The sequence below is a fragment of the Homarus americanus genome, unplaced genomic scaffold (genome assembly GCF_018991925.1).
Source record: "Homarus americanus isolate GMGI-L3 unplaced genomic scaffold, GMGI_Hamer_2.0 scaffold4896, whole genome shotgun sequence".
Classification (NCBI taxonomy): Eukaryota; Metazoa; Arthropoda; class Malacostraca; order Decapoda; family Nephropidae; genus Homarus; species Homarus americanus.
The window spans coordinates 2,349,884-2,372,770 of NW_024749657.1; the positions used below are offsets into that span (position 1 = coordinate 2,349,884).

At 41.6% G+C, this 22,887-nt stretch overlaps 1 protein-coding gene across 1 annotated transcript in view; it reads left to right on the plus strand.

Annotated features, from left to right (window-relative positions):
* The window catches only part of LOC121853581 (RAB6A-GEF complex partner protein 2-like), a gene marked incomplete at both ends in the record, with an annotated part of 72,657 nt that overhangs the window by 39,136 nt on the left and 10,634 nt on the right, over positions 1-22,887 (plus strand). The window contains 1 exon segment of the mRNA XM_042347805.1: positions 7,811-7,963. Within this exon segment, the coding sequence (XP_042203739.1) occupies positions 7,811-7,963 (153 nt within the window).

Sequence of the window (22,887 nt, forward strand, 5' to 3'; positions counted from 1 at the left end):
AAGTGTTTCAGGTGGCCGACCACTTGAAAAACTTAGTGTCTGAGTATGACCCCTCTATGGAGCGCAGCATCAATTTTGCACTAGGTCTTACAAGCGTTATGGCTCTGTATAAGAATATGTTCCGGCAGCTTAAGAAACAACAACGACAGCTTCCCATCACCATGTTCTTTAAGAAAACCTCAGCATCGATATCGTCAGCAGATCAGCCAATGCCCTCAACTTCTCACAGTGACCTTGAGCTGCCTACATCCTCCCCCCACTGTTACGTTTGGAAGGGGATCAATAATCTCAAAACAACAACACAGCTCTGTCTACATAAGTTTTTCAACTATTATTTTTGGCTCAATATATGTAACTTTATTCATTTATTGAAACTCATTTACATGCACACACTGTCCTAAGGGCAAAGCTGTACTGTACATGTACTCAAAATAATGTACTAAATGATTACTAAAATTTTTGTCTAGTGCAAACTATTGCATGTTTCTATTCAAATTAATCACTATGTTATAAGAATTCCAGCAATGTAAATTATATTCTCTCCGGTCAGTTCAGTGACATTTTATAAGAGAAAAACAAAAACTCAATCTAAAGGACATAAATAAACAAATAAATACTTCACTAGACCTTCGGTGCCAACTGTCAAACATGTCACTGTCACCTCCCCTTCCTTCCTCCCTCCCTCCCCCCCACCCTCCCTCCCAGCCAGGGTTTGGTGGTTTAGGCTTACAGTTTTTATATTACCCGGTATATAATATCACAGACTAAAGTTAGGAGAATATAATTTGCATTGCTGGAAGCCTTGCAAGACAGCGAATAATTTGAATATAAACGTCTTATATTTTGCACAAGAGATAAAAATTAATCTTCCTGTATCACATTATAGTAGTGATTTATGAATTCTAGTGTATATGTATGTACAGTATATATATATATATATATATATATATATATATATATATATATATATATGTATATATATATATATATATATATATATATATATATATATATATATATATATATATATATATATATATATAGTGATTTAAGGGTGATTTAGGGGATTTTTAGGAGTGTTTCTGACTACGCATTTTTTGGTTTTACTCTAAGTCCCAGGAACGTATCCCTCGCATAAGTTGCAAGTCTGCTGTAATTGATTAACATCCAGGTTCCCAATTACTGCTGGGTAGACAGAGGCAATTGGCATAAAGAAACTTGCCCATAGTTTCACCCTGCCTGGGGATCGAACCCGGGTCCGCTCGCTTGCGAGGCGAGCATGCTGACCATTACACTGCAGATTGCCACCTCAAATTGACTAGCTATGATATGACTGACCAGGTATGATCTGATTGACAAGCAAAATTTTCACCCATGCTTTCCCTGAAGAGTGGGTGAATACTTTGTCTCAAATATATCTCATTTATTGTTTTTACTTAGGGACAGAATAATTACCATGATCCATGAGTGAGAGTCACTCAGTCTCTGGCTGATTTCTGATAAAATCTAGGGGCAGATTGTTAATGTGTGACACCATTCCAACTCAGGCTGCAATGATTTAAGTCACACAGGCCACATCCAGTGTTGGAAGTATGGGCCAAAGAAGATTTTCATAGCAAATTTTGATACACCTCAGTACCTCTTCTGCTTGTTTTCAAACTACCCAAAACTACAGTAGGAGATGTGCAGTAGTATAAGTACAATATATCATGCCTAAATGCAGTTGTAGTTCACTTTCCTTGGACAGTTTTATTTTGAAAAGTACAGAACATGTACAGTATATACTGTATGGTTATTTACACTACATTTTGTATTGACTTGAACAATATTGACAAATCAAGTATACAGTACACTGTACAGGTAGAGTATTTGAAAACAAACTCTGGTACATCATGGAAAACTCCACAATGTTCTCCAAAGTTCAAAATTTTGAGTGTATGGCCCTGTAAATGTTCAGTGATAGATCTAGCATTATATATATTAATTTAGTTACGATCACATTTTTCAAACCTGTCAATAAAATGTACCGAGCAATTTTACTAGACTATTTACAATGATGTGAAGAAAATGAAATACGTATAGACAATTTGTTAAAACCATTGTGCATATAATAAAGAATGACATATGTTATGACTGGAATTGAATGGAAGGAGATGAATACAGTAATATCTCCGTTAGCCGGAATTCTTCAAACCCGGAAATCTCCGATAGCTGGAGTTGAAATTTGCTCGGAAAATTATTCACAAAGCCAGAATTTTCCAAAAATTTCTGGCTTCAGGGAAAAAATTTCCGAGGTTGAAAATTGAGAGAATTTTCTGAAAATGTCTTGAATAAAGATGAAAGTTAAAATATTTGGGGGGGGGGGTCCTCACCTGGCCTGACTCAATGTCAGGTGGAGGTAGGGTGGGGATTAGCGGTCTCATATTACTGACCTTCTGATGGAATGTCAGGTTACCCTTTCTTGGGGGATTAGTGGGATTTCATGACCTGATGATGTCTTGAATAAAGACAAACCCAAAGTGTGTGTGTGTGTGTATATATATATATATATATATATATATATATATATATATATATATATATATATATATATATATATATATATATATGTATATATATATGTATATATGTATGTATGTATGTATATGTATGTATATGTATATGTATATGTATATATATATATATATATATTTTGGACTGAGAGAGGTTTATGTACACAGGGTGACCTTACAAAACATGAGTTTAATAATTTAAGGGACTGAACTAACGCGACAAATTCAATGCGATAAGGTGGAGTCAAAATAATTTTAAATGTAGGAACTTGCCTGGTTTGAGTAGAATGAAAGAATTTTTTAGCCCTTTTAAAACAATGATCAACAAACAATGAAGGGCACCCAGGTTATTGTACAATGGACTGAATGTGTTGCAGTTCTTCATCAATAAATTCAGGGTCACAAATACTCAAACATCTCAAAAACCTAGCAGAAAAAACTAACATTTTGGTAGACTCCTGGTGATTTGATAAAAAAATGTATGTAACTGTCTACGTGTGTAGGCTATCTATACACCTTAAATTTATAGTTATGACCATTTCTCATGATAAGCATGTCAAGAAATGGGAAGGGATCCATTTATTTCTCTTTCAATTTTGAAGGTAATTCTAGGGACAAGATCATTAAGCTTGTCTAAAAATTCCAGTGGGTCACTGTTTCTAGGCCAAAGACAAAGAACATCATCTACATTTCTATACCATGGAGTGCCAATGGAAAGTTTTACAAACAAATATTTGTCTTTCTGCTCCTTTAGCCTGTATTTATATGGATTTTTTTAAGGCTAGCTTACTACCCAATATAGGGGGATTTTATTCCTCCATGGTATAGATATGTAGATGATGTTCTTTGTCTTTGGCCTAGAGACAGTGATCCACTCATTTCTACTCCATCTCTCTACCTAATCACCCACACCTTTCTGCTGCCTCGCTCCATATTTTAAAAAGTTATACAGTAAAACCTCGATTAACCGACCCTCGATTAACCGACTTTCGGATTAACCGTCAATCCCGAACCCCTGAAAAAAAAAAATGCGGGGATTAGCCCACCCGGGCACAGGTCACTGACCCACATCGGGGCCTGGGGGGCGATAATGTAATAATATTAATAATGATAATGCTAATAATAATAGTAATAAAGAACCATAAAGAAATGCAAAAAGAAAAAAAAATCAAGAGTGAGAAACAATGTACCTGTATGTATGTTGTGTTGTCAATAGTAAGAGAAACAATTGAGACCCTGCAATTGTGTGTAAATGAGGTAGAAAGTCAGATCAGCAACCTGGGACTTGGTCACAATTTTTGTGATGACATAAGTTCTTTGACTTTTCCATTTTGTATTCACGGCTTCTGTGCTGGTTCATATTTATTTACTAAAGTGGTTAATGTTTTAAAGCAAATTCTATTGAAATATGAATGGCAAATGAACAAAAATGAATAGAGGGACTTAAACGAGGTAGGTTAGGGGAGAGGTACTTTGAAAAGGTATGTTTTATTTCCGTAGACTTTATGTACTACAGTTAACCCTCACTTTACGCGGTTAATGTAACCCGGAGGGTCCCGCGTAAAGTGAGAAACGCGTAAAGTGAATAACATAACATATGGGATTAATTGAAATGGAGTCCGGGCCGATCCCCAAACTCCACTTTTTGACGACACACAGCTATGTTGTAGTAAAAATTTTATCCTAACTTTATGATGGTATGAAAAAACAAGTAATATAGAAGAGGTTAGGTTAGGAAAGATAAAGGTTAACATAGGAAAAATAAAGGTTAGGTTAGAAAACTAAAAATTAGGTGTAACACTTACGGTAGTAGAAGAGATGGGTCGGCATACGGGGATGGAGGCTGGTTCCGAGGCAGACGGCAGATTACTGGCCCTCAGGTGAATCACCATTACTAGGTGAATCACCATCACTGTCACTTACAGTTGTCAGGGCTTCCCTGACAAATCCCTCAAAGTCATCTTCACTGCCACTATCACTGGCTTGGGCTGGCTGTGGTGTGTTGCGGGCGAAGAAATCTGTTATGCTTTGCTGACGGCTGGCGTTGATGTTGTCGTGATACACCTTGATGTACTGCTCCATAGCCTGCACCAGCCGGGTATGGAAGACTTCATAGCGGTCATCGTCATTGTCGCGGGAAAGGAAGGACTTCATCTTCTCTGCACACTCCATGGCACCCTTAATATCACTATGACTTAAATTGTGTTCTTCGGAGAATGCCGCACCTTCTTCCTCCTCTTCACTGACGTGTTCTTCTTCCAACATCTCGTCGGCAGTCACTTCAGGATTTCTGATCACCTCCAGGATGTCGTCGTTGGTGGTCTCGGAGAAGCCTGGAACTGTAACAGTCTGCGCAGCTTCTCTGGCAAGGTCCACTGCTACTGCAACATTCTGAACCTCACCAGTCACAGATTGACTCCTCCTCTCACCTGGTATTCCATGCAACACATGTCTCCATGCGTGACGAATTGTAGCAATAGACAGCTGATCCCATGACTCCACCAAGAAGTCCACAGCTTTCTTGATGTTAAATACTCTCCAGAATTGTTTGAAGAGTATTTTTTGCTGTTCTAACTGTTGATCCTCATCTTCTTCGCTCTTGCTATCGGTGGTGGTGTCACTCAGGTTACGCAACTCTTCCCTGGTGTTGGTGTAGTCGTTCAGGAGCTGGAATTTTTTTGTTGAGAATGCAGCTTTCACATTGCAAATCAACTCCTGGTCCATGGGCTGGATTAAAGACGTAGTGTTGGGAGGAAGGAAGACCACTTTTACGTTGGGGTGACGATCTAACAGTAGGGGCGAGTGTCCTGGTGCGTTGTCCAGCAGCAACAAAATATTAAATGGCACATTCTGTCGCTCACAGAATTTTTTTACATCGGGAACAAAACAGTCATCAAACCAGGAGAGGGACAGTGTAGAGAACATCCACGCCTTACGTGCGGTCAGCCAGTGGACGTTTAGCTTGGTCATGTCCATTGTTTTGTAGGCGTGCGGCTTGCGTGCTGTGTGGATCACCGATAACTTGAGCTTACAGGTACCGGAGGCATTGGTGGTAAACAGGACGGTGATGCGTTCCTTCTGCATTTTCCGGCCCCGAATCCTGCTGGCATTCTTCACAGCGAAGGACTTGGAAGGTAGCTTTTTCCAGAAAAGACCAGATTCGTCCATGTTAAACACCTGGTCGTCACTGTACTGTCCTTCCTCCATAATCTCACGTAAAAACGGAGGAAATTCCCGAGCCGCAGCACGATCAGCACTCGCTTCTTCACCACCAATGTTTATATTGGTGATCTTGTTCCGGATCTTAAACCTCTGTAACCACCCAGAGGAAGCATTAAAGGGTTTGGGCTCTGAAGTTCCCATCTTTCGTGCCACTGCCATGTACAGTTCACGTGCGTAGTCCTTAACAGAGCGCGTGTCGACCGCCATGTTCCGTCGCGCCTGACGCACCAAGTACCTCACAAGTAATTTTTCTGTCTTGAGAAGCACCTGGTTGTGAAAATACTTGATCATAGAAGCACCTGTAGACTTTGTGATCTTCATGTGCTCCTTTATCTTGGCTGAATCCTTCTTTATAGTCCGGATCGTAGATTCGTTCACGCCATGCTGGCGCGCCAAATCAACCTGCCTTGTTCCTTTCTCCAACTCTTGGATGATGCTATACTTCACCTCGTAGCTTAAGGAACGTCGTGTCTTCTTTGGTTTAGTGCCGCTGGGTCCAGGTAAGGAAAGGTTTCTCTCTGGGGGTGGTGGTCCGGCGGAAGCCATTTTACGGAACAATGGATGCGCGTTTACACGGAGTGGCCTTGAGGGATGAAACTGCCGCGGCTAGGTCAAGCGTCGTCTTTCCTCCCTCCCTCCCTCCCCCGGGTGGACACGTCATAATACTTTAAGCCAATTACAGCTAGCAGCAGAGGGGGGTAGGGATGCATGGCCAATCACAGGTCTGATACGTCATATGACGTCAGTGATAACGCAACAAAGACACACACTGCGCAACCTTACCGCGCCGCTTGCCCAAGCGGAGGGAGGAGGAGGGAGAGGCAGGCAGGCAGGCGGGCGGGTGGCGGGTGGGGCGAATCTAAAAATAGCGTCGCGCCGGACAATCTCCGCGTAATGGGGTTCACGTACCGCGTAATGTGAGCACGTGAGGTTCTGGCAAGGCACCGCGTAAACGTGGAAACGCGGAATGCGGGACCGCGTAAAGTGAGGGTTAACTGTATTAACCGACCTTTTCGATTATCCGTCGACTCCCCTTCCCCCCATATGTGGTCGGTTAATCGAGGTTTTACTGTATAACGTAATGTTGAAGGGATACAACTTTGCTCGTATATATACTTATATCTGTACTTAGCACAATCTCTCTAAGAATACTTTAGGTTTCATGTTCATTCAAGACAACTTCAGGTCATGAGACCCACTAATCCTACACTCAAGAAAGGGTAATATAAGACCACTAATCCCCTATCCTATCTACACTTGACATTGCTTCAGGTCAGGTCAGTTACATGAGACCCACTAATCCCCTACAGCTCCATAGGAGTGGAAAATATCAGTCTTTGCTGAAACACACAGCTTCATTCATGCCCATATCCTATACATTTTTAGTTTATATATATATATATATATATATATATATATATATATATATATATATATATATATATATATATATATATATATATATATATATATATATATATATATATATATATATATATATATATTTAACCAAACTTTAAGATAAACTATTCTGGATTATTATACTGTAGTAATGAAATTAAGTTTCTAACTTAATTAGAATTGTATTATGGACTCCAGTAGTTTAGACTCAGCACCCAAAAACTTTCTGGGGAAGTGGGCTAGTGTGTGTCTGTGTAAGAGGTCTTGTTTAGACACTTGGGAACTTTTCCCAGTAACCGGAAAAGGTTCTGGGGATAAGGAATTATTCCGGTTTTGAGAAAGTCGTCTTGTTACCCGGAAATCTCTCATCCCTGGAAGTGCTCTGCTCCAATTGTTCTGGCTAACGCAGATATCACTGTAGCTTGATTTCATTGGTGGAGGAGGATGTGAGGGATTGGTCCTTGTTGAGGTGAAAAGCTATAGGTAAATTTATTTAAAATAATAAATAGGACTGCTGTGCTTTTTTAAATATACAGGTACTAGATTCTGTTTACAACCAAATACATTTCAGATGCAGTTAGATGTTAAGTAATGTTGCTTTCTTATTTTACAAGTCTCATGTGTCCTCTTTACAGAATGTGTCGACTCGCAAGAACTTAAGTCAATATAATATAACAAACACCCGAGGCAAAGTAGTACGGTTTTGCATTTACAAGACCAGTTTCAGACTTGGAGAGGATATTGTAGCTACTTTTGACTTTAGCACAGCTGAGGTACCATGTGTCCAGGTGAGTCTCACTGCTTCTATAAACTCTTATTACAAATTGTTTTGACATCCATGCATGCAAATATTGGAGAGGGAACTCTACTGCATTGTATTGTACAACAGTGATCCCTCGGTTAACGAGCGCCTCGGTTAACGAGATTTCGGTTAACGATTTACCTTCCATAAGATTCTTAACTTCGGTTAACGAGCAATCCCTCGATTAACGAGTTTTTTACGAGCCGACCTCAACATGTTTTCACTTGCATTTGGCGGTCCAGCTGTAGTATTAGTCCGCCAATACAGTAATCGGTTCTAGGGCTTAAATTCCTTACTATTTTAGTAAATATCAAGAAGTTTATACTATTCAATAATTTTAAAAGTTTAATATTAAATTTTTTAGTAATTTTAACAATTATTGAACTTAATTGAAGGTAAAGATACTAGTTTCATGCGCGCCATCCAGCCTGGCAACACACCAAACAGGCGCCAGTCTCTCTCTCTTTTCAGTGGAGGGAACCTCTTGCTTGAGACTCTCTTCAACTAAATGCTTTTTTCTGTGTTTGCATGCAAATTATTGGTCATTTTGAAATTTAATTTACATACTGACTACCTATATATAATGCAGTGCAGTGTTGATTTAAGGAAAATAATCTTGAATTAAACCAAGAGAACTAAAATTTTATGGGTGAAATGGCGCCAGGGGAGACTTCTCTTCCACCCCAATGCCTTCTCTTCTCCCTTCTCCTCTACCCCCATTCTAATTCCCATCATCATCATCCAGGAGCTTTCTACATACACACCTCAAAGTAAGTGTACTTTTCTACCTTTTTTGTTGAATTTAGGCAATTTTCGGTGAGCTGGAACCAATTACCCAAAAACCCATTGAAACAATGGTTTCGGTTAACGAGCAACCTTCTGGAACGGATTGTGCTCGTTAACCGAGGGACCACTGTACTTGTTTCTTTATCACACATCAGAGCAGGAGTGTCAGACTCACTTGCCTGTGGAGGACTGGATTTAATATGAGTACAGTACATTAAGCGGGCCAATATATGTGTACATACAGTATACAGGTATATACAGTATTAGTGATGGATGGGACGTCACATTTCTGATATTTACGGATGCAGCTGTGATATCCATCTCTAATATATTATATACAGTGAACCCTCACTTTACGTGGTCAATTGAGCCCACGGCAGCCCGCGTAAAGCGAGAAACGCGTAAAGTGAACAACATAACATATAGGATTAATTGAAATAGAGACCGGGCCGACCCCCAAACTCCACTTTTTCAGACACAATACCTACGTTGTAGTAAAAAGAACTTCTTAATTTTATGATGGTATGCACACACAATTAATAATTAAGAAAAATATCAATAATATTAGGTTTTTTAACACTTACATTATTAGAAAAGATGGCTGGGCACACGGGGATGGGGGTTGGTTCCGAGGCAGAGGGCAGATTATTGGCCCTCACCTGTATCACTTGTATCAATTGTATCACTATCCACCACAGAGGCTTGCAGGGCCTCTTTGTCAAACCCTCAAAGTCCTATAAGTCCATATCCTCACTATCACTCACTGACTTAGGCGGCTGTGGTGGTGGCGGGTGAAGAACTTCGGTAATGTTTTGATGACTGAGCGATGCGCACCCTGCCCGGCGCCCGTGGCGTAAAGAGTACATGCACGCGTAAAGTGAGCTGTTGGCAGGGTACCGCCGTAAGCGTGAAGCTGCGGAAGCAGGGTTTTACTGTGGTAGAACCTCTATAAACCAGAGTAATTGGGACAGACTCCTCTTCGGAAAATGTTAAAGTCCGAAAAAAGTGAATCTTTGGGGTCCGGATGTAACCCTGCTTATCTAGACTGTTCCCAGAAAATCGGACATAAATATGGTTATTGATAAATGTTTTCACTGATATGACTGTAAAGTGTTTCTATAATACAACATGCATACTGTATATTGTTTCTCACTCTTGTTATTTTTTTTATTTTTTGTATTTATTTATGGTTATTATTATATTGTTATTATTTTTTTATTTGTTATAATTTTATTATTATTATGATTATTATTATTCTTATTATTCTTATTATTCTTATTATTCTTATTCTCATTCTCATTCTTATTCTCATTATTATTATTATTATTATTGTTATTATTATTATTATTATTATTATTATTATTATTATTATTATTATTTTTATTTTATTTTTATTATTATTTTATTATTATTATTATTATTATTATTATTATTATTATTATTATTATTATTATTATTATTTTTATTTTATTTTTTTATTATTATTATTATTATTATATTTATTCACCTTCCCCCTCTTTGGGCCTGATGTGGGTCAGTGACCTGTACCCGGGTGGGCTAATCTCTGTAACTAATAAAGTGCTCCATGTGTACTGGGTAGGAGTGTGTAACCAACCAGGGCTGTCCAAAAAATCCTTATGGCGAGTCAGATAAAAAAATCACAAGTCCATCAGGCAAGTGATAATTTTGCCTCCTCTTGAAGTGAAGGGGATCTCCTACGATTTTGAAGGTTTTATATTGAACGGTTCTTCAATCTGCATGAGAATAATGGATATTGATTACTGCTTGTCAGTTGACTCACTGAGGCACCACCAACACAGCGAGAGATGGTGAGTGGATGTGTAATAATTAACCTGCAGCTGGTCATTAATGTTCAAGTACGTGATTGCTGATGTTACTATCTCTGTTCATTCCATTACTAGAACTTTTTCTAAATATACTTTTCCTGAGTCTTTGAAACTGAGTCTAGCTACCATAATCTGTTGGCTGGTGGTGTCTGGAATCTTGTGTAAATGTTTCCCTCCACTCTGTATTAAGTGATATCCCCTTGGAACAATTGGTGCAGAGCACTTCCGGGGATGAGAGATTTCAGGACTTTCTGCTCCTTATCCTTCAGAATCTTTTCCGGTTCTTGGAAAATTTTTAGGTGTTAAACAAGACATCTTGCACACACAGACACTAGCCCACTTCCCCAGATTGTTTCTGGGTGCTGGGGATGTTTTCCTTGAGTCTAAACTACCGGAGTCCGTAAATGCAGTTCTAATTAAGTTAGAAACTCCATTTCTTTACTATAATAATCCAGAATAGTTTATCTGAAAGCTTGGCAAAATAAATATATTTGAAAATTAAAAACCTCTATGATATGGGCATGAATGAAGTTGTGTGTTACAGCAAAAACTGGTATTTTCCACTCCCATGGAGCTGTGGGGGATTAGTGGGTCTCTTTATGACCTGACACAATGTAAGGTCGTAGGGTGGGGGATTAGTGGTCCCATATTACTGACATTCTGGTGGAATGTCAGATCACCCTTTCTTGGCCAGGGGATTAGTGGGTCTCATGACCTGAAGATGTCTTGAATAAACATGAAACCTAAAGTATTTTTAGAGAGATTGTGATAAGTACAGATATAAGTATAAATGAACAAAGTTGTATCCCTTCAACATTACATTACATTTTAAAATATGGAGCGAGGAAGCAGAAAGGTGTGGGCGATGAGAGAGATGGAGTGGAAATGAGTGTTGCCAGTGCTTCTCTCAACAGCTGATATTTAGCTCACATTCACACAGCGTAAATTTGTCACACAACAGGACCCTCCTCCTTATGTTTGTTGTCTTAATTCCCTTGTTTCCTTGTTAAGGTATGTGTGTGTGGTGTTGGCGTGCGTGTGTGTGTGGTTGTTAGGTGCATGTGTGTGTGGTTGTTGGGTATGTGTGTGTGGTTGTTGGCGTGTGTGTGTGTGGTTGTTGGAGTGCATGTGTGTGTGGTTGTTGGGTGCATGTGTGTGTGGTGTTGGCGTGCTGTGTGTGTGGTGTTGTGCATGTGTGTGTGTGGTTGTTGGCGTGCATGTGTGTGTGGTTGTTGGAGTGCATGTGTGTGTGGTGTTGGCGTGCATGTGTGTGTGGTTGTTGGCGTGCATGTGTGTGTGGTTGTTGGAGTGCATGTGTGTGTGTTGGTGTGTGTTGGAGTGCGTGTGTGTGTGTGGTTGTTGGAGTGCATGTGTGTGTGTGTGTTAGTGCATGTGTGTGGTTGTGTGTGTGTGTGGTTGTTGGGTGCGATGTGTGTGTGGTTGTTGGGTGCATGTGTGTGTGAGTGCATGTGTGTGTGGTTGTTGGAGTGCGTGTGTGTGTGTTGGTGGTGTGTGTGGATGTGCATGTGTGTGGTTGTGGCGTGCATGTGTGTGGTTGTTGGGTGCTGTGTGTGGTTGTTGGAGTGCGTGTGTGTGGTTGTTTAAGTTTTGTGTGTGTGTGTGGTTGTTGGAGTGCGTGTGTGTGTTGGTTGTTGGGTGCGTGTGTGTGGTTGTTTGATGCGTGTGTGTGTGGAGTGCTGTGTGTGTGTTGGAGTGCGTGTGTGTGTGGTTGTTGGAGTGCATGTGTGTGTGGTTGTTGGGTGCATGTGTGTGTGGTTGTTGGAGTGCATGTGTGTGTGGTTGTTGGAGTGCATGTGTGTGTGGTTGTTGGAGTGCATGTGTGTGTGGTTGTTGGGTGTGTGTGTGTGTGTGTTGTGGGTGCGTGTGTGTGGTTGTTGTTGGGTGTGTGTGTGTGTGGTGTGGAGTGCGTGTGTGTGGTTGTTGGAGTGCTGTGTGTGTGTGGTTGTTGGGTGCAGTGTGTGTGGTTGTTGGGTGCATGTGTGTGTGGTTGTTGGAGTGCATGTGTGTGTGTGGTTGTTTGGAGCTGTGTGTGTGGTTGTTGGGTGCTGTGTGTGTGGTTGTTGGAGTGCTGTGTGTGTGGTTGTTGGAGTGCTGTGTGTGGTTGTTGTGAGTGTGTGTGTGTGGTTGTTGGAGTGCATTTGTGTGTGGTTGTTGGAGTGCATGTGTGTGTGGTTGTTGGATGCATGTGTGTGTGGTTGTTGGAGTGCTGTGTGTGTGTTGGGTGCGTGTGTGTGTGGTTGTTGGAGTGCTGTGTGTGTGTGTGTGTGTGTTGTTGGAGTGCGTGTGTGTGTGTGTGGTTGTTGGAGTGTGTGTGTGTGTGTGTGTGGTTGTTGGAGTGCGTGTGTGTGTGTGTGTGTGTGGTTGTTGGGTGCTGTGTGTGTGTTGTGTGTGTGTGTGTGTGTGTGTGTGTGTGTGTGTGTGTGTGTGTGTGTGTGTGTGTGTGTGTGTGTGTGTGTGTGTGTGTTGGTGTGTGTGTGTGTGTGTGTGTGTGTGTGTGTGTGTGTGTGTGTGTGTGTGTGTGTGTGTGTGTGTGTGTGTGTGTGTGTGTGTGTGTGTGTGTGTGTGTGTGTGTGTGTGTGTGTGTGTGTGTGTGTGTGTGTGTGTGTGTGTGTGTGTGTGTGTGTGTGTGTGTGTGTGTGTGTGTGTGTGTGTGTGTGTGTGTGTGTGTGTGTGTGTGTGTGTGTGTGTGTGTGTGTGTGTGTGTGTGTGTGTGTGTGTGTGTGTGTGTGTGTGTGTGTGTGTGTGTGTGTGTGTGTGTGTGTGTGTGTGTGTGTGTGTGTGTGTGTGTGTGTGTGTGTGTGTGTGTGTGTGTGTGTGTGTGTGTGTGTGTGTGTGTGTGTGTGTGTGTGTGTGTGTGTGTGTGTGTGTGTGTGTGTGTGTGTGTGTGTGTGTGTGTGTGTGTGTGTGTGTGTGTGTGTGTGTGTGTGTGTGTGTGTGTGTGTGTGTGTGTGTGTGTGTGTGTGGTGTGTGTGTGTGTGTGTGTGTGTGTGTGTGTGTGTGTGTGTGTGTGTGTGTGTGTGTGTGTGTGTGTGTGTGTGTGTGTGTGTGTGTGTGTGTGTGTGTGTGTGTGTGTGTGTGTGTGTGTGTGTGTGTGTGTGTGTGTGTGTGTGTGTGTGTGTGTGTGTGTGTGTGTGTGTGTGTGTGTGTGTGTGTGTGTGTGTGTGTGTGTGTGTGTGTGTGTGTGTGTGTGTGTCATCAACAGAACATATTATATAAATGGGTCAATACATCTGATATTATATTCAGATTCACCCCTGTAACTCCACTGTCTATGAGTAAGACAAAGAGTTGCCTGCATTGAGAGGGCAACTCTCCCAATAGGGAAAAGCCCATCGTCAGCATATCTATGTAAGCCCGCATTGCAGAGGACTTACTCCTCAGTCATTCACAGCAACTTATATCAATAAGGATGACCAAAGTTTATATTACATAAACGCCGTCCTTTCTCATTCACTCATATATAGTGGAACTTCGGGTCGATCTACACTCAGGAATTATAGATACAATCCTTTTATAATAAAACAAGGAACTACAGTTGGGTTTCGTTACTTAAACCCAAATAATAAATATATGTGAACGGCCTGGTTAATTGGACAATCCAGCCGATTCATGAGTGTGTGTGTGTGTAATGTTTGGCTGAAGAGTGTGGGAGTCAACCTTTTTGGTGGGCGACAGGGGAGGGTCGTGTGGTCAGTCCCCTCCCCTCCTCACTCAAGCGATTAATTTGAGTATAAACATCCCTTCTTTTGCAACACACACACACACACCACACAAATCAAAAGACCTATCAGGCAGCTGTGCTGTGGCCCATTCCTAAGTCCTCTCCACCCATCTTCACCACCAGGATATCAACATACAGTAATCAAAAGTGACAATTTTGTTTTGGAAAGACGTGGGATCAGTGATGAACAGTGCTTTAGGCAGTGAATTCAGCACTAGACAATACCAGAGAAAGCCGTGACCCACCAGTGAGATAAGCACCCCTGGGAACTGACTGCCATCTTCTGACCAGGCGGTGCTAATCAGTCCACTCTGGGAACAACAGTGGGTTGGTTTCACACCTGACTACGAAATAACACATCACCACCCAGCAGAGACTGAAGGAACTGTGACACCACACCCCACAGTGTCCCTAAGACCACGTGAGGTCCTTCATCTTAGCACCTACGGACAAGTTACTGCATCTGCGTGAACCACTCCCTCGGTGTCTCCATGACGAGAGGTCCTTCATCTTAACACCTACGGACAAGTTACTGCATCTGTTGAACCACTCCACTCGTGTCTCCATGACCGTGAGGTCCTTCATCTTAACACCTACGGACAAGTTACTGCATCGTGAACCACTCCACTCGGTGTCTTCATGACCACGTGAGGGTCCTTCATATCAACACCTACAGACAAGTTACTACACCACATGGCTTATTGACCTCACACTGTCTGACAAGACCAGCCCAGGCCATCAACTGTAAACTATAATAATTTGTTTGTTCACTTCATGTTCCTTCTTCTTTCAGTAATGGCTTTTGTTAAATGACCCACCCACCCCATGTCTTTGTATGTAATAAGTCATTTTTGTGAATGTATATTTTCAACCTTCGGGCTGCAGAACTTTTCAATAAACGCGTTAATTATTATTATTATTATTATTATTTTTATGTATGATTTTTAGCATACATACACACATCTACTATCTCTTCAGCGTCACCATAGATTGGAAACCACCGTCAGTAAGTGTCAAATCCTCCATTTCCGTCTCCACCTCCTCCTGACTCAAGTCCCTCAGAGTTCCTGGCGAGCCCCTCAGTGTTTACTCAACATTCAAACTTCCCAAGCTCACCTATGCTTCCCCTACCTGGTCTTCTTCCTAAATGCCACACAAATGTAAACACCTAGAAGAAGTGCAAAGAGAGCATGCAAGATTATTCTCTCCTTCCTACTCCATATCAAGAAGCTCAACACACTGACCTTCGACTCTCACTGACCATCACCACGACCTCATCTGCAAATTTGGTAAGAATCTTCTGCACCATCCTTGACACGGCTCCTACTACCACCTGAGATCGTAGCCGAGAATTGCTGTTTGACACCACAACGCATCCAGCCCATCTGAACATGAACTGATCGCTATAAGAACAGCCCAGTCCTAACCATTGCAAAATTATCAATAACTTGTAACCAACGAGTGTATTCACTCCCAGTCAATCTTACTTTTTGGCTGTCTCACTATGTTGAAAGGCCCTGTAGTTTGAGCTTCTCCCACCTAGTTATTATATATCATATTTGTATCACTTATGTTACTTGTATATTATTTGTAAATTAGAGACCCATTCCCAATTATGTAACTATATTTTCTAGCAATCTGGCTGCTATCCTCTTTCAATAAATGGTTAATTAATATTAGTATTATAATTACACACATACATCCACACCACCACCACAACACCCACCCCCACATGCACACACACACACACACACACACACACACACACACACACACACACACACACTACATACACACACACTACATACACACACACTACACACACACATACACACACTACACACACACATACACACACACACACACACACACACACACTACACACACACACACACACACACACACACACACACACACACACACACACTACACACACACACACACACACACACACACACACACACACACTCACCACTCACTCACTCACTCACTCACTCACTCACTCCTCCACTCACTCACTCCCACTCACTCACTCACTCCTCCTCACTCCTCCCTCACTCCTCCTCACTCACTCACTCTCCACTCACTCACTCCTCCTCCTCACTCACTCCTCCACTCACTCACTCACTCCTCCTCACTCCCTCTCACTCCTCCTCCACTCACTCACTCACTCTCACTCACTCACTCACTCCTCACTCACTCCCCTCCTCACTCCTCACTCCCCTCCCACTCACTCCACTCCTCCTCCTCACTCCCACTCACTCACTCACTCACTCCACTCACTCCTCCTCACTCCTCCTCACTCACTCCTCACTCACTCACTCACTCACTCCTAATGTTGGCCTGGCTGAGCAAACAAATAACCATTTCGCTACTATATGCCAGGCGGCTCCCATTTTCGACACAACCACTCTCCCTGCTTACCTACCAGCCCCTTCCCACTGACTTAGTAGAAGAATTTGACGTAGCAAAACGCCTGGACAAACTAAAATTAAAACGCTCTACCACCCCCATTGACTTACCAATGAAACTCTTCAAGGAGTTCTCCCCGGAGCTTGCTAAACCCCTCTGCTCCAGCATCAATGCTTCTCTCAGTCAAGCCAGATGCCCAGCTGACTGGAAGACCTCTTATGTATCACCAGTGCCCAAGTCAACCAGCCACAATCCTTAAATCAGCTACGACCTATTGCAATCACCCCAATACCCAGCCTAATCTGGCAGAAAGTTTGTGGCATTTGGAGCATGCTTTGATATTGCAGGGGTCTGGCAGAACCCTCAGCAATTTAGCCCAACATAAACTTCCTCCACCACTCACTGTCTTGTCGCTTTCCTCGTTACATATACCGCCATCTCGAGAAACCGAAAAACGTCTGTAGCTGTCGCCTTCATTGATTTCACTAAAGCGTTCGACCTAGTCGACCACAATATAATCATAAACAAAGCTATTGACCTCGGGCTTCGGAGAAATCTCATACCATGGCTTACAGACTTCCTCAGTGACCGACGCCAAGCTGTACGCTTCCGAGGGGCTGTCTCCACCTTTCAGTCACTCACCTGTGGCGTCCCCCAAGGCACCAAGATGGGACCACTCTGCTTCCTTATGCTCATCAATAATGCCCTAAGAGAAACCCCTGCTCGCTGGAAATATGTCGACGACTCCACCATTGGGATCAGCGTCAACAATTCTGCTCCCAACTATACCGCCCTTCAGGATTTATTGAACAGTCTCCAAAACTGGGCCACCAACAACCATGTCACCATCAACCATACCAAGACCATGGTTATGCACATCAACCTCTCCTCCGACATTGTCCCACCTCCTTCCATTACCCAAGGTCCGAACACACTCCAGGTTGTAGATTCCACGAAGGTCCTCGGCGTCACCATAGACAACAAACTAAATTGGAAACCACACGTCAGTGAAGTTGTCAAAGCCTCCAGTTTCCGTCTCCACCTGCTCCGCCGACTCAAGTCCCTCGGAGTTCCTGCACACGAGCTCCTCAGTGTATACACAACATTCATACTTCCCAAGCTCACCTATGCCTCCCCCACCTGGTCTTCCTCCCTAAATGCCACACAACGTAAACACCTAGAAAAAGTGCAAAAGAGGGCATGCAAGATTATTGTCTCCCCTTCCTACTCCACATATCAAGAAGCGCTCAACACACTGACCCTTTCGACTCTCACTGACCATCACCACGGCCTCATCTGCAAATTTGGTAAGAAGCTTCTACACCATCCCCGACACCGGCCCCTACTACCACCTGAGATCCCCTGTCCGAGAATTGCTGTTCGACACCACAACCGCATCCAGCCCATACGTGCACGAACTGATCGCTATAAGAACAGCCCAGTCCCAACCATTGTAAAAATTATCAATAACATGTAATAAATCAGTGTATTCACTCCCGGTAAACACTGCTCCTTACACTGTCACTATGTTGAAATGAACTGTAGTTTGAGCTGATCCCCATCTAAGTTATTATATGTCTTATTTGTATCACTTATGTTACTTGTATATTATTTGTAATTCGTAACCCATTCCCCAAATATGTAACTGTAAATTTTCAGCCTTCTGGCTGCCAAGCTCTTTCAATAAACCGTTAATTATTATTATTTACACACACACACACACACACACACACACACACACACACGCTGCGTGCTTTTACACACACACACACACACACACACACACACACAGAAGGGGTGTGAGCCGTTTGGGGGGTTACGTCCTTACCCCAATAGACCCTTCTCTCTTTGGGTGGGAAGAGGGGGGGTGGAGATTAACGAGTACCTGGATTATGAAAGGGCAGAGGACTTTATTTTTTTTTGTTTATAAAATGTCGCTGAATTTACTTAGGAGACTATAACTTGCATTTCTGAAATTCATGTAAGATAGCGATTAATTTGAGTAAAAACAACCCTTCTTTTGCCCCATACATAATAATTTTAGTAATTAACTTAGTACATTTGAGTACAGGTTGTGGTAATTTATGTGGTTGCATTTCAAAGCTTTGTGAAATCATTAATGTGGCTCCATATGCTCTGGTTTATTCATTGATCATTTGCCTAAGTGCAAAAGTAGGCGGGAAAAATATGAAGTTGTTCGCAGTCATATTTCCCGCCTCTGCAAACGGCCGTGTAATATTTCAATGTGATTCTGATCTTTTAAAATGTTGTTTTTGCATAATGTAGTATTACTAATATGTAATTTGTCTATGCTTTATTGTGGGTAAAAATAAGTATACAGTGGTCTCTCGATTAACGAACACAATTGGCTCCACAGAGTCGTTTGCAAACCCAAAATTTTGTTAACTGAATCACTAAAAGTAGCCCAGAAGCGGCGGTCCGCCCCGGGCGGCACTTTTGGGGGGGCGGCACTTTTGGGTCTGCTCATCACCCATATCTGCAGCTACTGGAGACGTTAATCCATCCCTTTGTATCGGCGGCAAGTTAATCCTTGTCGTGTCTGGCCTAACACCTGACCCACATCATCACGGCCACGTCATGAGCTACACCCTTGCTATACTTCCCCCAGGGCCGGCGCTACCCACTAGGCGAACTAGGCGATCGCCTAGGGCGCCAACATCTGGGGGCGCCACAAATTCAGGGCAAACTTGGATAAAATTAAAAATGAAGGGAAAACTGTGGTGGACACTGTGGTGGAGCCGTGGAGGGTCGGAGCAGGATGTTAGAAGGGTGGGGGGTCGGAGGGAGGCGAGGGTAGGTAGACGGTAGCCGACTGTGTTTTCTTTTTTAATATTATTCGTTAACCCCCCGAAGGGACTAACCCGGGTCCTTATCTTTGGCGGCCTGGAGAACTGTCGAGCAGTGACCTGAAGGCTGACATCTGAGGAACCCTTCTCCCAACCCCACCATCCCCTCCCCTCCCTTACTGCCACTTACTGCCAGGGCGGCTGAGCCGCCCCTTCCCTGTCTTTGTCGGGATGAGGCAAGGTTACCTGACCTCTGAAGTTTACGTCAAGGATTTATTGACTTAATGTAATAACAATAATTGGTTATTTGCATGGATGAAGTAATAAAGCCACAAGATGAAAACAATGTAGTCATGGGTTACTGTACCTACATTAGCTTATCAAAACTTTCAAGGGGGCGCACATCTAAAGGCTTGCCTAGGGCGCCAAATCATCTTGCCTTCTTCCCCCCGCCACACACACACAACCTGTAACCTGTTGAGGATTAAGGAAACAACTTCAAACAAGTACGCCAGTGAGCTCATGTGGTGTGGGTCAGGTGTTAGGTCAGACACGACGAGGATTAACTTGCCGCCGATACAAAGGGAAGGATTAACGTCTCCAGTAGCTGCAAAACCATGCAGTCTCGGGTCATGTACAGCCGACCAATCCACCAGTTACAAGCAATTCACTTCAGTTCTGCACAAGTCTCCATCGTGACAAGACGAGGGGAGGCTAGACGACTTTTAAGTTCTCTTGTGTTTTCGATCCAGTTATTTACTTGGTTGGAAGACATAATACTATAAGGTAAGAAATATTAAAGTATTGGTTAAAAAATATTGATGTGACTTTTGCTGCGGTACTGAGATTAAATATTAAGATTTTGTTTCACAGCATTGCGATTTTATACTAAGACACTATCCTCACTGGGGTACAGACAAAAGCCCCCCCGACAAAAGCCACCCAGACAAAAGCCCCCCAGACGAAAGCCACCCAGACAAAAGCCCCCTACTTTGATCGGGGTGGCTTTTGTCTGACAACAGTAAGGGCTCTCAAAAGTTACGGACATAATTAAATAGTTGAGGGTAAAATATACTGTTCTTCTCTGTGGTTAATTATTGGTTAGGTTAGGTTAAGTTAGGTTAGGTTGGGTTAGGGTTGTCAGACAAAAGCCACCCCGATCAAAGTAGGGGGCTTTTGTCTGGGTGGCTTTCGTCGGGGGGCTTATGTCAGACATCCATTTTCACTGTACTCTGAGTCTGTAATTTTAGATTAAGTTGCTACTTTTTACATTTCCATTGTATTACATTGATACTAGTGTCATTATATCGTGATTTTAGATCAAGCTGTTATTTTTACATTGCTGTGATTTTAATCATTTTAGATGATAATGACACTAGTGTGACAGTGTCATTATACCGTGATTTTAGATCATACTCAATAAAAGATAACGGTGAGGATTTTCCTCACAATTGCTATTAGTGTTGCTACCTGTGAGAGGAGTTTTTCGAAACTAAAACTGATCAAGAATTACTTAAGATCTACTATGAGCACCTTGCGGTTGAGAAATCTTGCCATACTGTCTATAGAGCGACAATTGACAGATGAAATAGTTTTTGACAATGTCATTGAAGAATTTGCCAACAAAAAAACAAGAAAAGTTACTTTGTAGAAAGTTGTAGTTTTCATTTCAGAAATAAAGATGGTCCTAATTTTTTACACTTTTTTACTTTTTTCCCTATCCTATATGTCGTTTTTGCTTTTTGTTTAACTGTTACTTATAAAGTTTAAGTATGTTTGGTGTGTATTTAAAGCATACTATATTTGAGTATGTGAAAGTACAGTAATATTATAATGGTACACAAACTATTTAATATATATATATATATATATATATATATATATATATATATATATATATATATATGGCATTAAGTATCTGAGGAGGAACTGGAATATGCATGCAGTACTGTACTGATAAAAAGACTCAGTCCAAACTACTGTAAAATAAAGTTAAAATAAGTAACAAAATAATGCTGTCTATCTATCCATATCAATAATGTTATTTTTTCTACCATGACTGTCACATGTAGCCTCTCACTACAGTAACACACATCTCACAACACAATAAAATCTTCTTATACCGTACAGTACAGTTGTCCCTCGATTAATGAACACAATTGGTTCCACAGAGTCGGTTGTTAACTGAATATATTATTTCAATGGGATATTGGGTAATTGGTTCCAACTCACAGAAAAAGTATACAGTATATACAAAGTACTGTATACCGGTAATAGAATTAACAAACATTAAATATAAACAAATTAAAGTATTGTACTGTACAGTATACTGTCCAATAAAAGATAAAAAACAATAGAATACTGTATTTTAACTTACTTTGAGGTGTGTATGTCGTATTCCCGGCAGCTTTGTTTACATATCAAACAGCTGATTGTAGAGGCAGTCGATGATGACATGCCATATTCTTTACAGAGTGCATTGGTTCTAATGCCTTCTTCGTGTTTCATAATAATTTCTGCACTGTATATTATCAATTTCAGAATGACTGATAATTTTAGTTTAAAAATTCAAAAATATTCAAAGTGACCAACAAACTGGATGTTCACTCCACTGTAAAAAAAGTTAAACTGAGAAGCATTGTTGGGTGATTCAATCAGCTGATTGGCCCTCAAAAACTGTTCCCTGTACTATATATATTATCAATATGTAAACCAAATTTCAGAATGCCTAATAATTTTAGTTTAAAAATTCAAAAATAATTATTCAAGAGCACAACTTTTCTTGATATTTACTCCTGAAGCGAATGTAAACATAAGACCAATTACACCTAGACCCGACTTCGGCGGGGTTAGGGACCCAAATCCAGGTCGTAAGTCCGATTGGTCATAAGTCCGACATAGATAAAAAATAAATTTTAAAAAAAATTAATTTTTTTTTTCTAAAAAAAAATCTACAATGAAATACAGTACAGTAAAAGTAATAAATAATGAGGAATGGATACAGTACAGTAAGAGTAATAAATAATGAGGAAGGATACAGTGTGACTGAGCACTTACCTTAAATGTAGTCAGCTGAATGCACAGGGGGCCCCCATAATTTTCTATTTACAGGATACATGGAGACTATATTAATTGGATGAAGCAGAGGAGGAGACAGGGCTGGGTGGGTCATCAATGTCGCTTCCTTCAGACAGGTTTATGTACTGTGGTAACTTGCTGGTTGAAGGTATTGGATCATCTTGAGGGAGTGAAGAGGCAGCACTGGTGGGGCGTGAGGAGCCAGTACTGGGGGACTTCTTGAAATAGGTGTCCAATT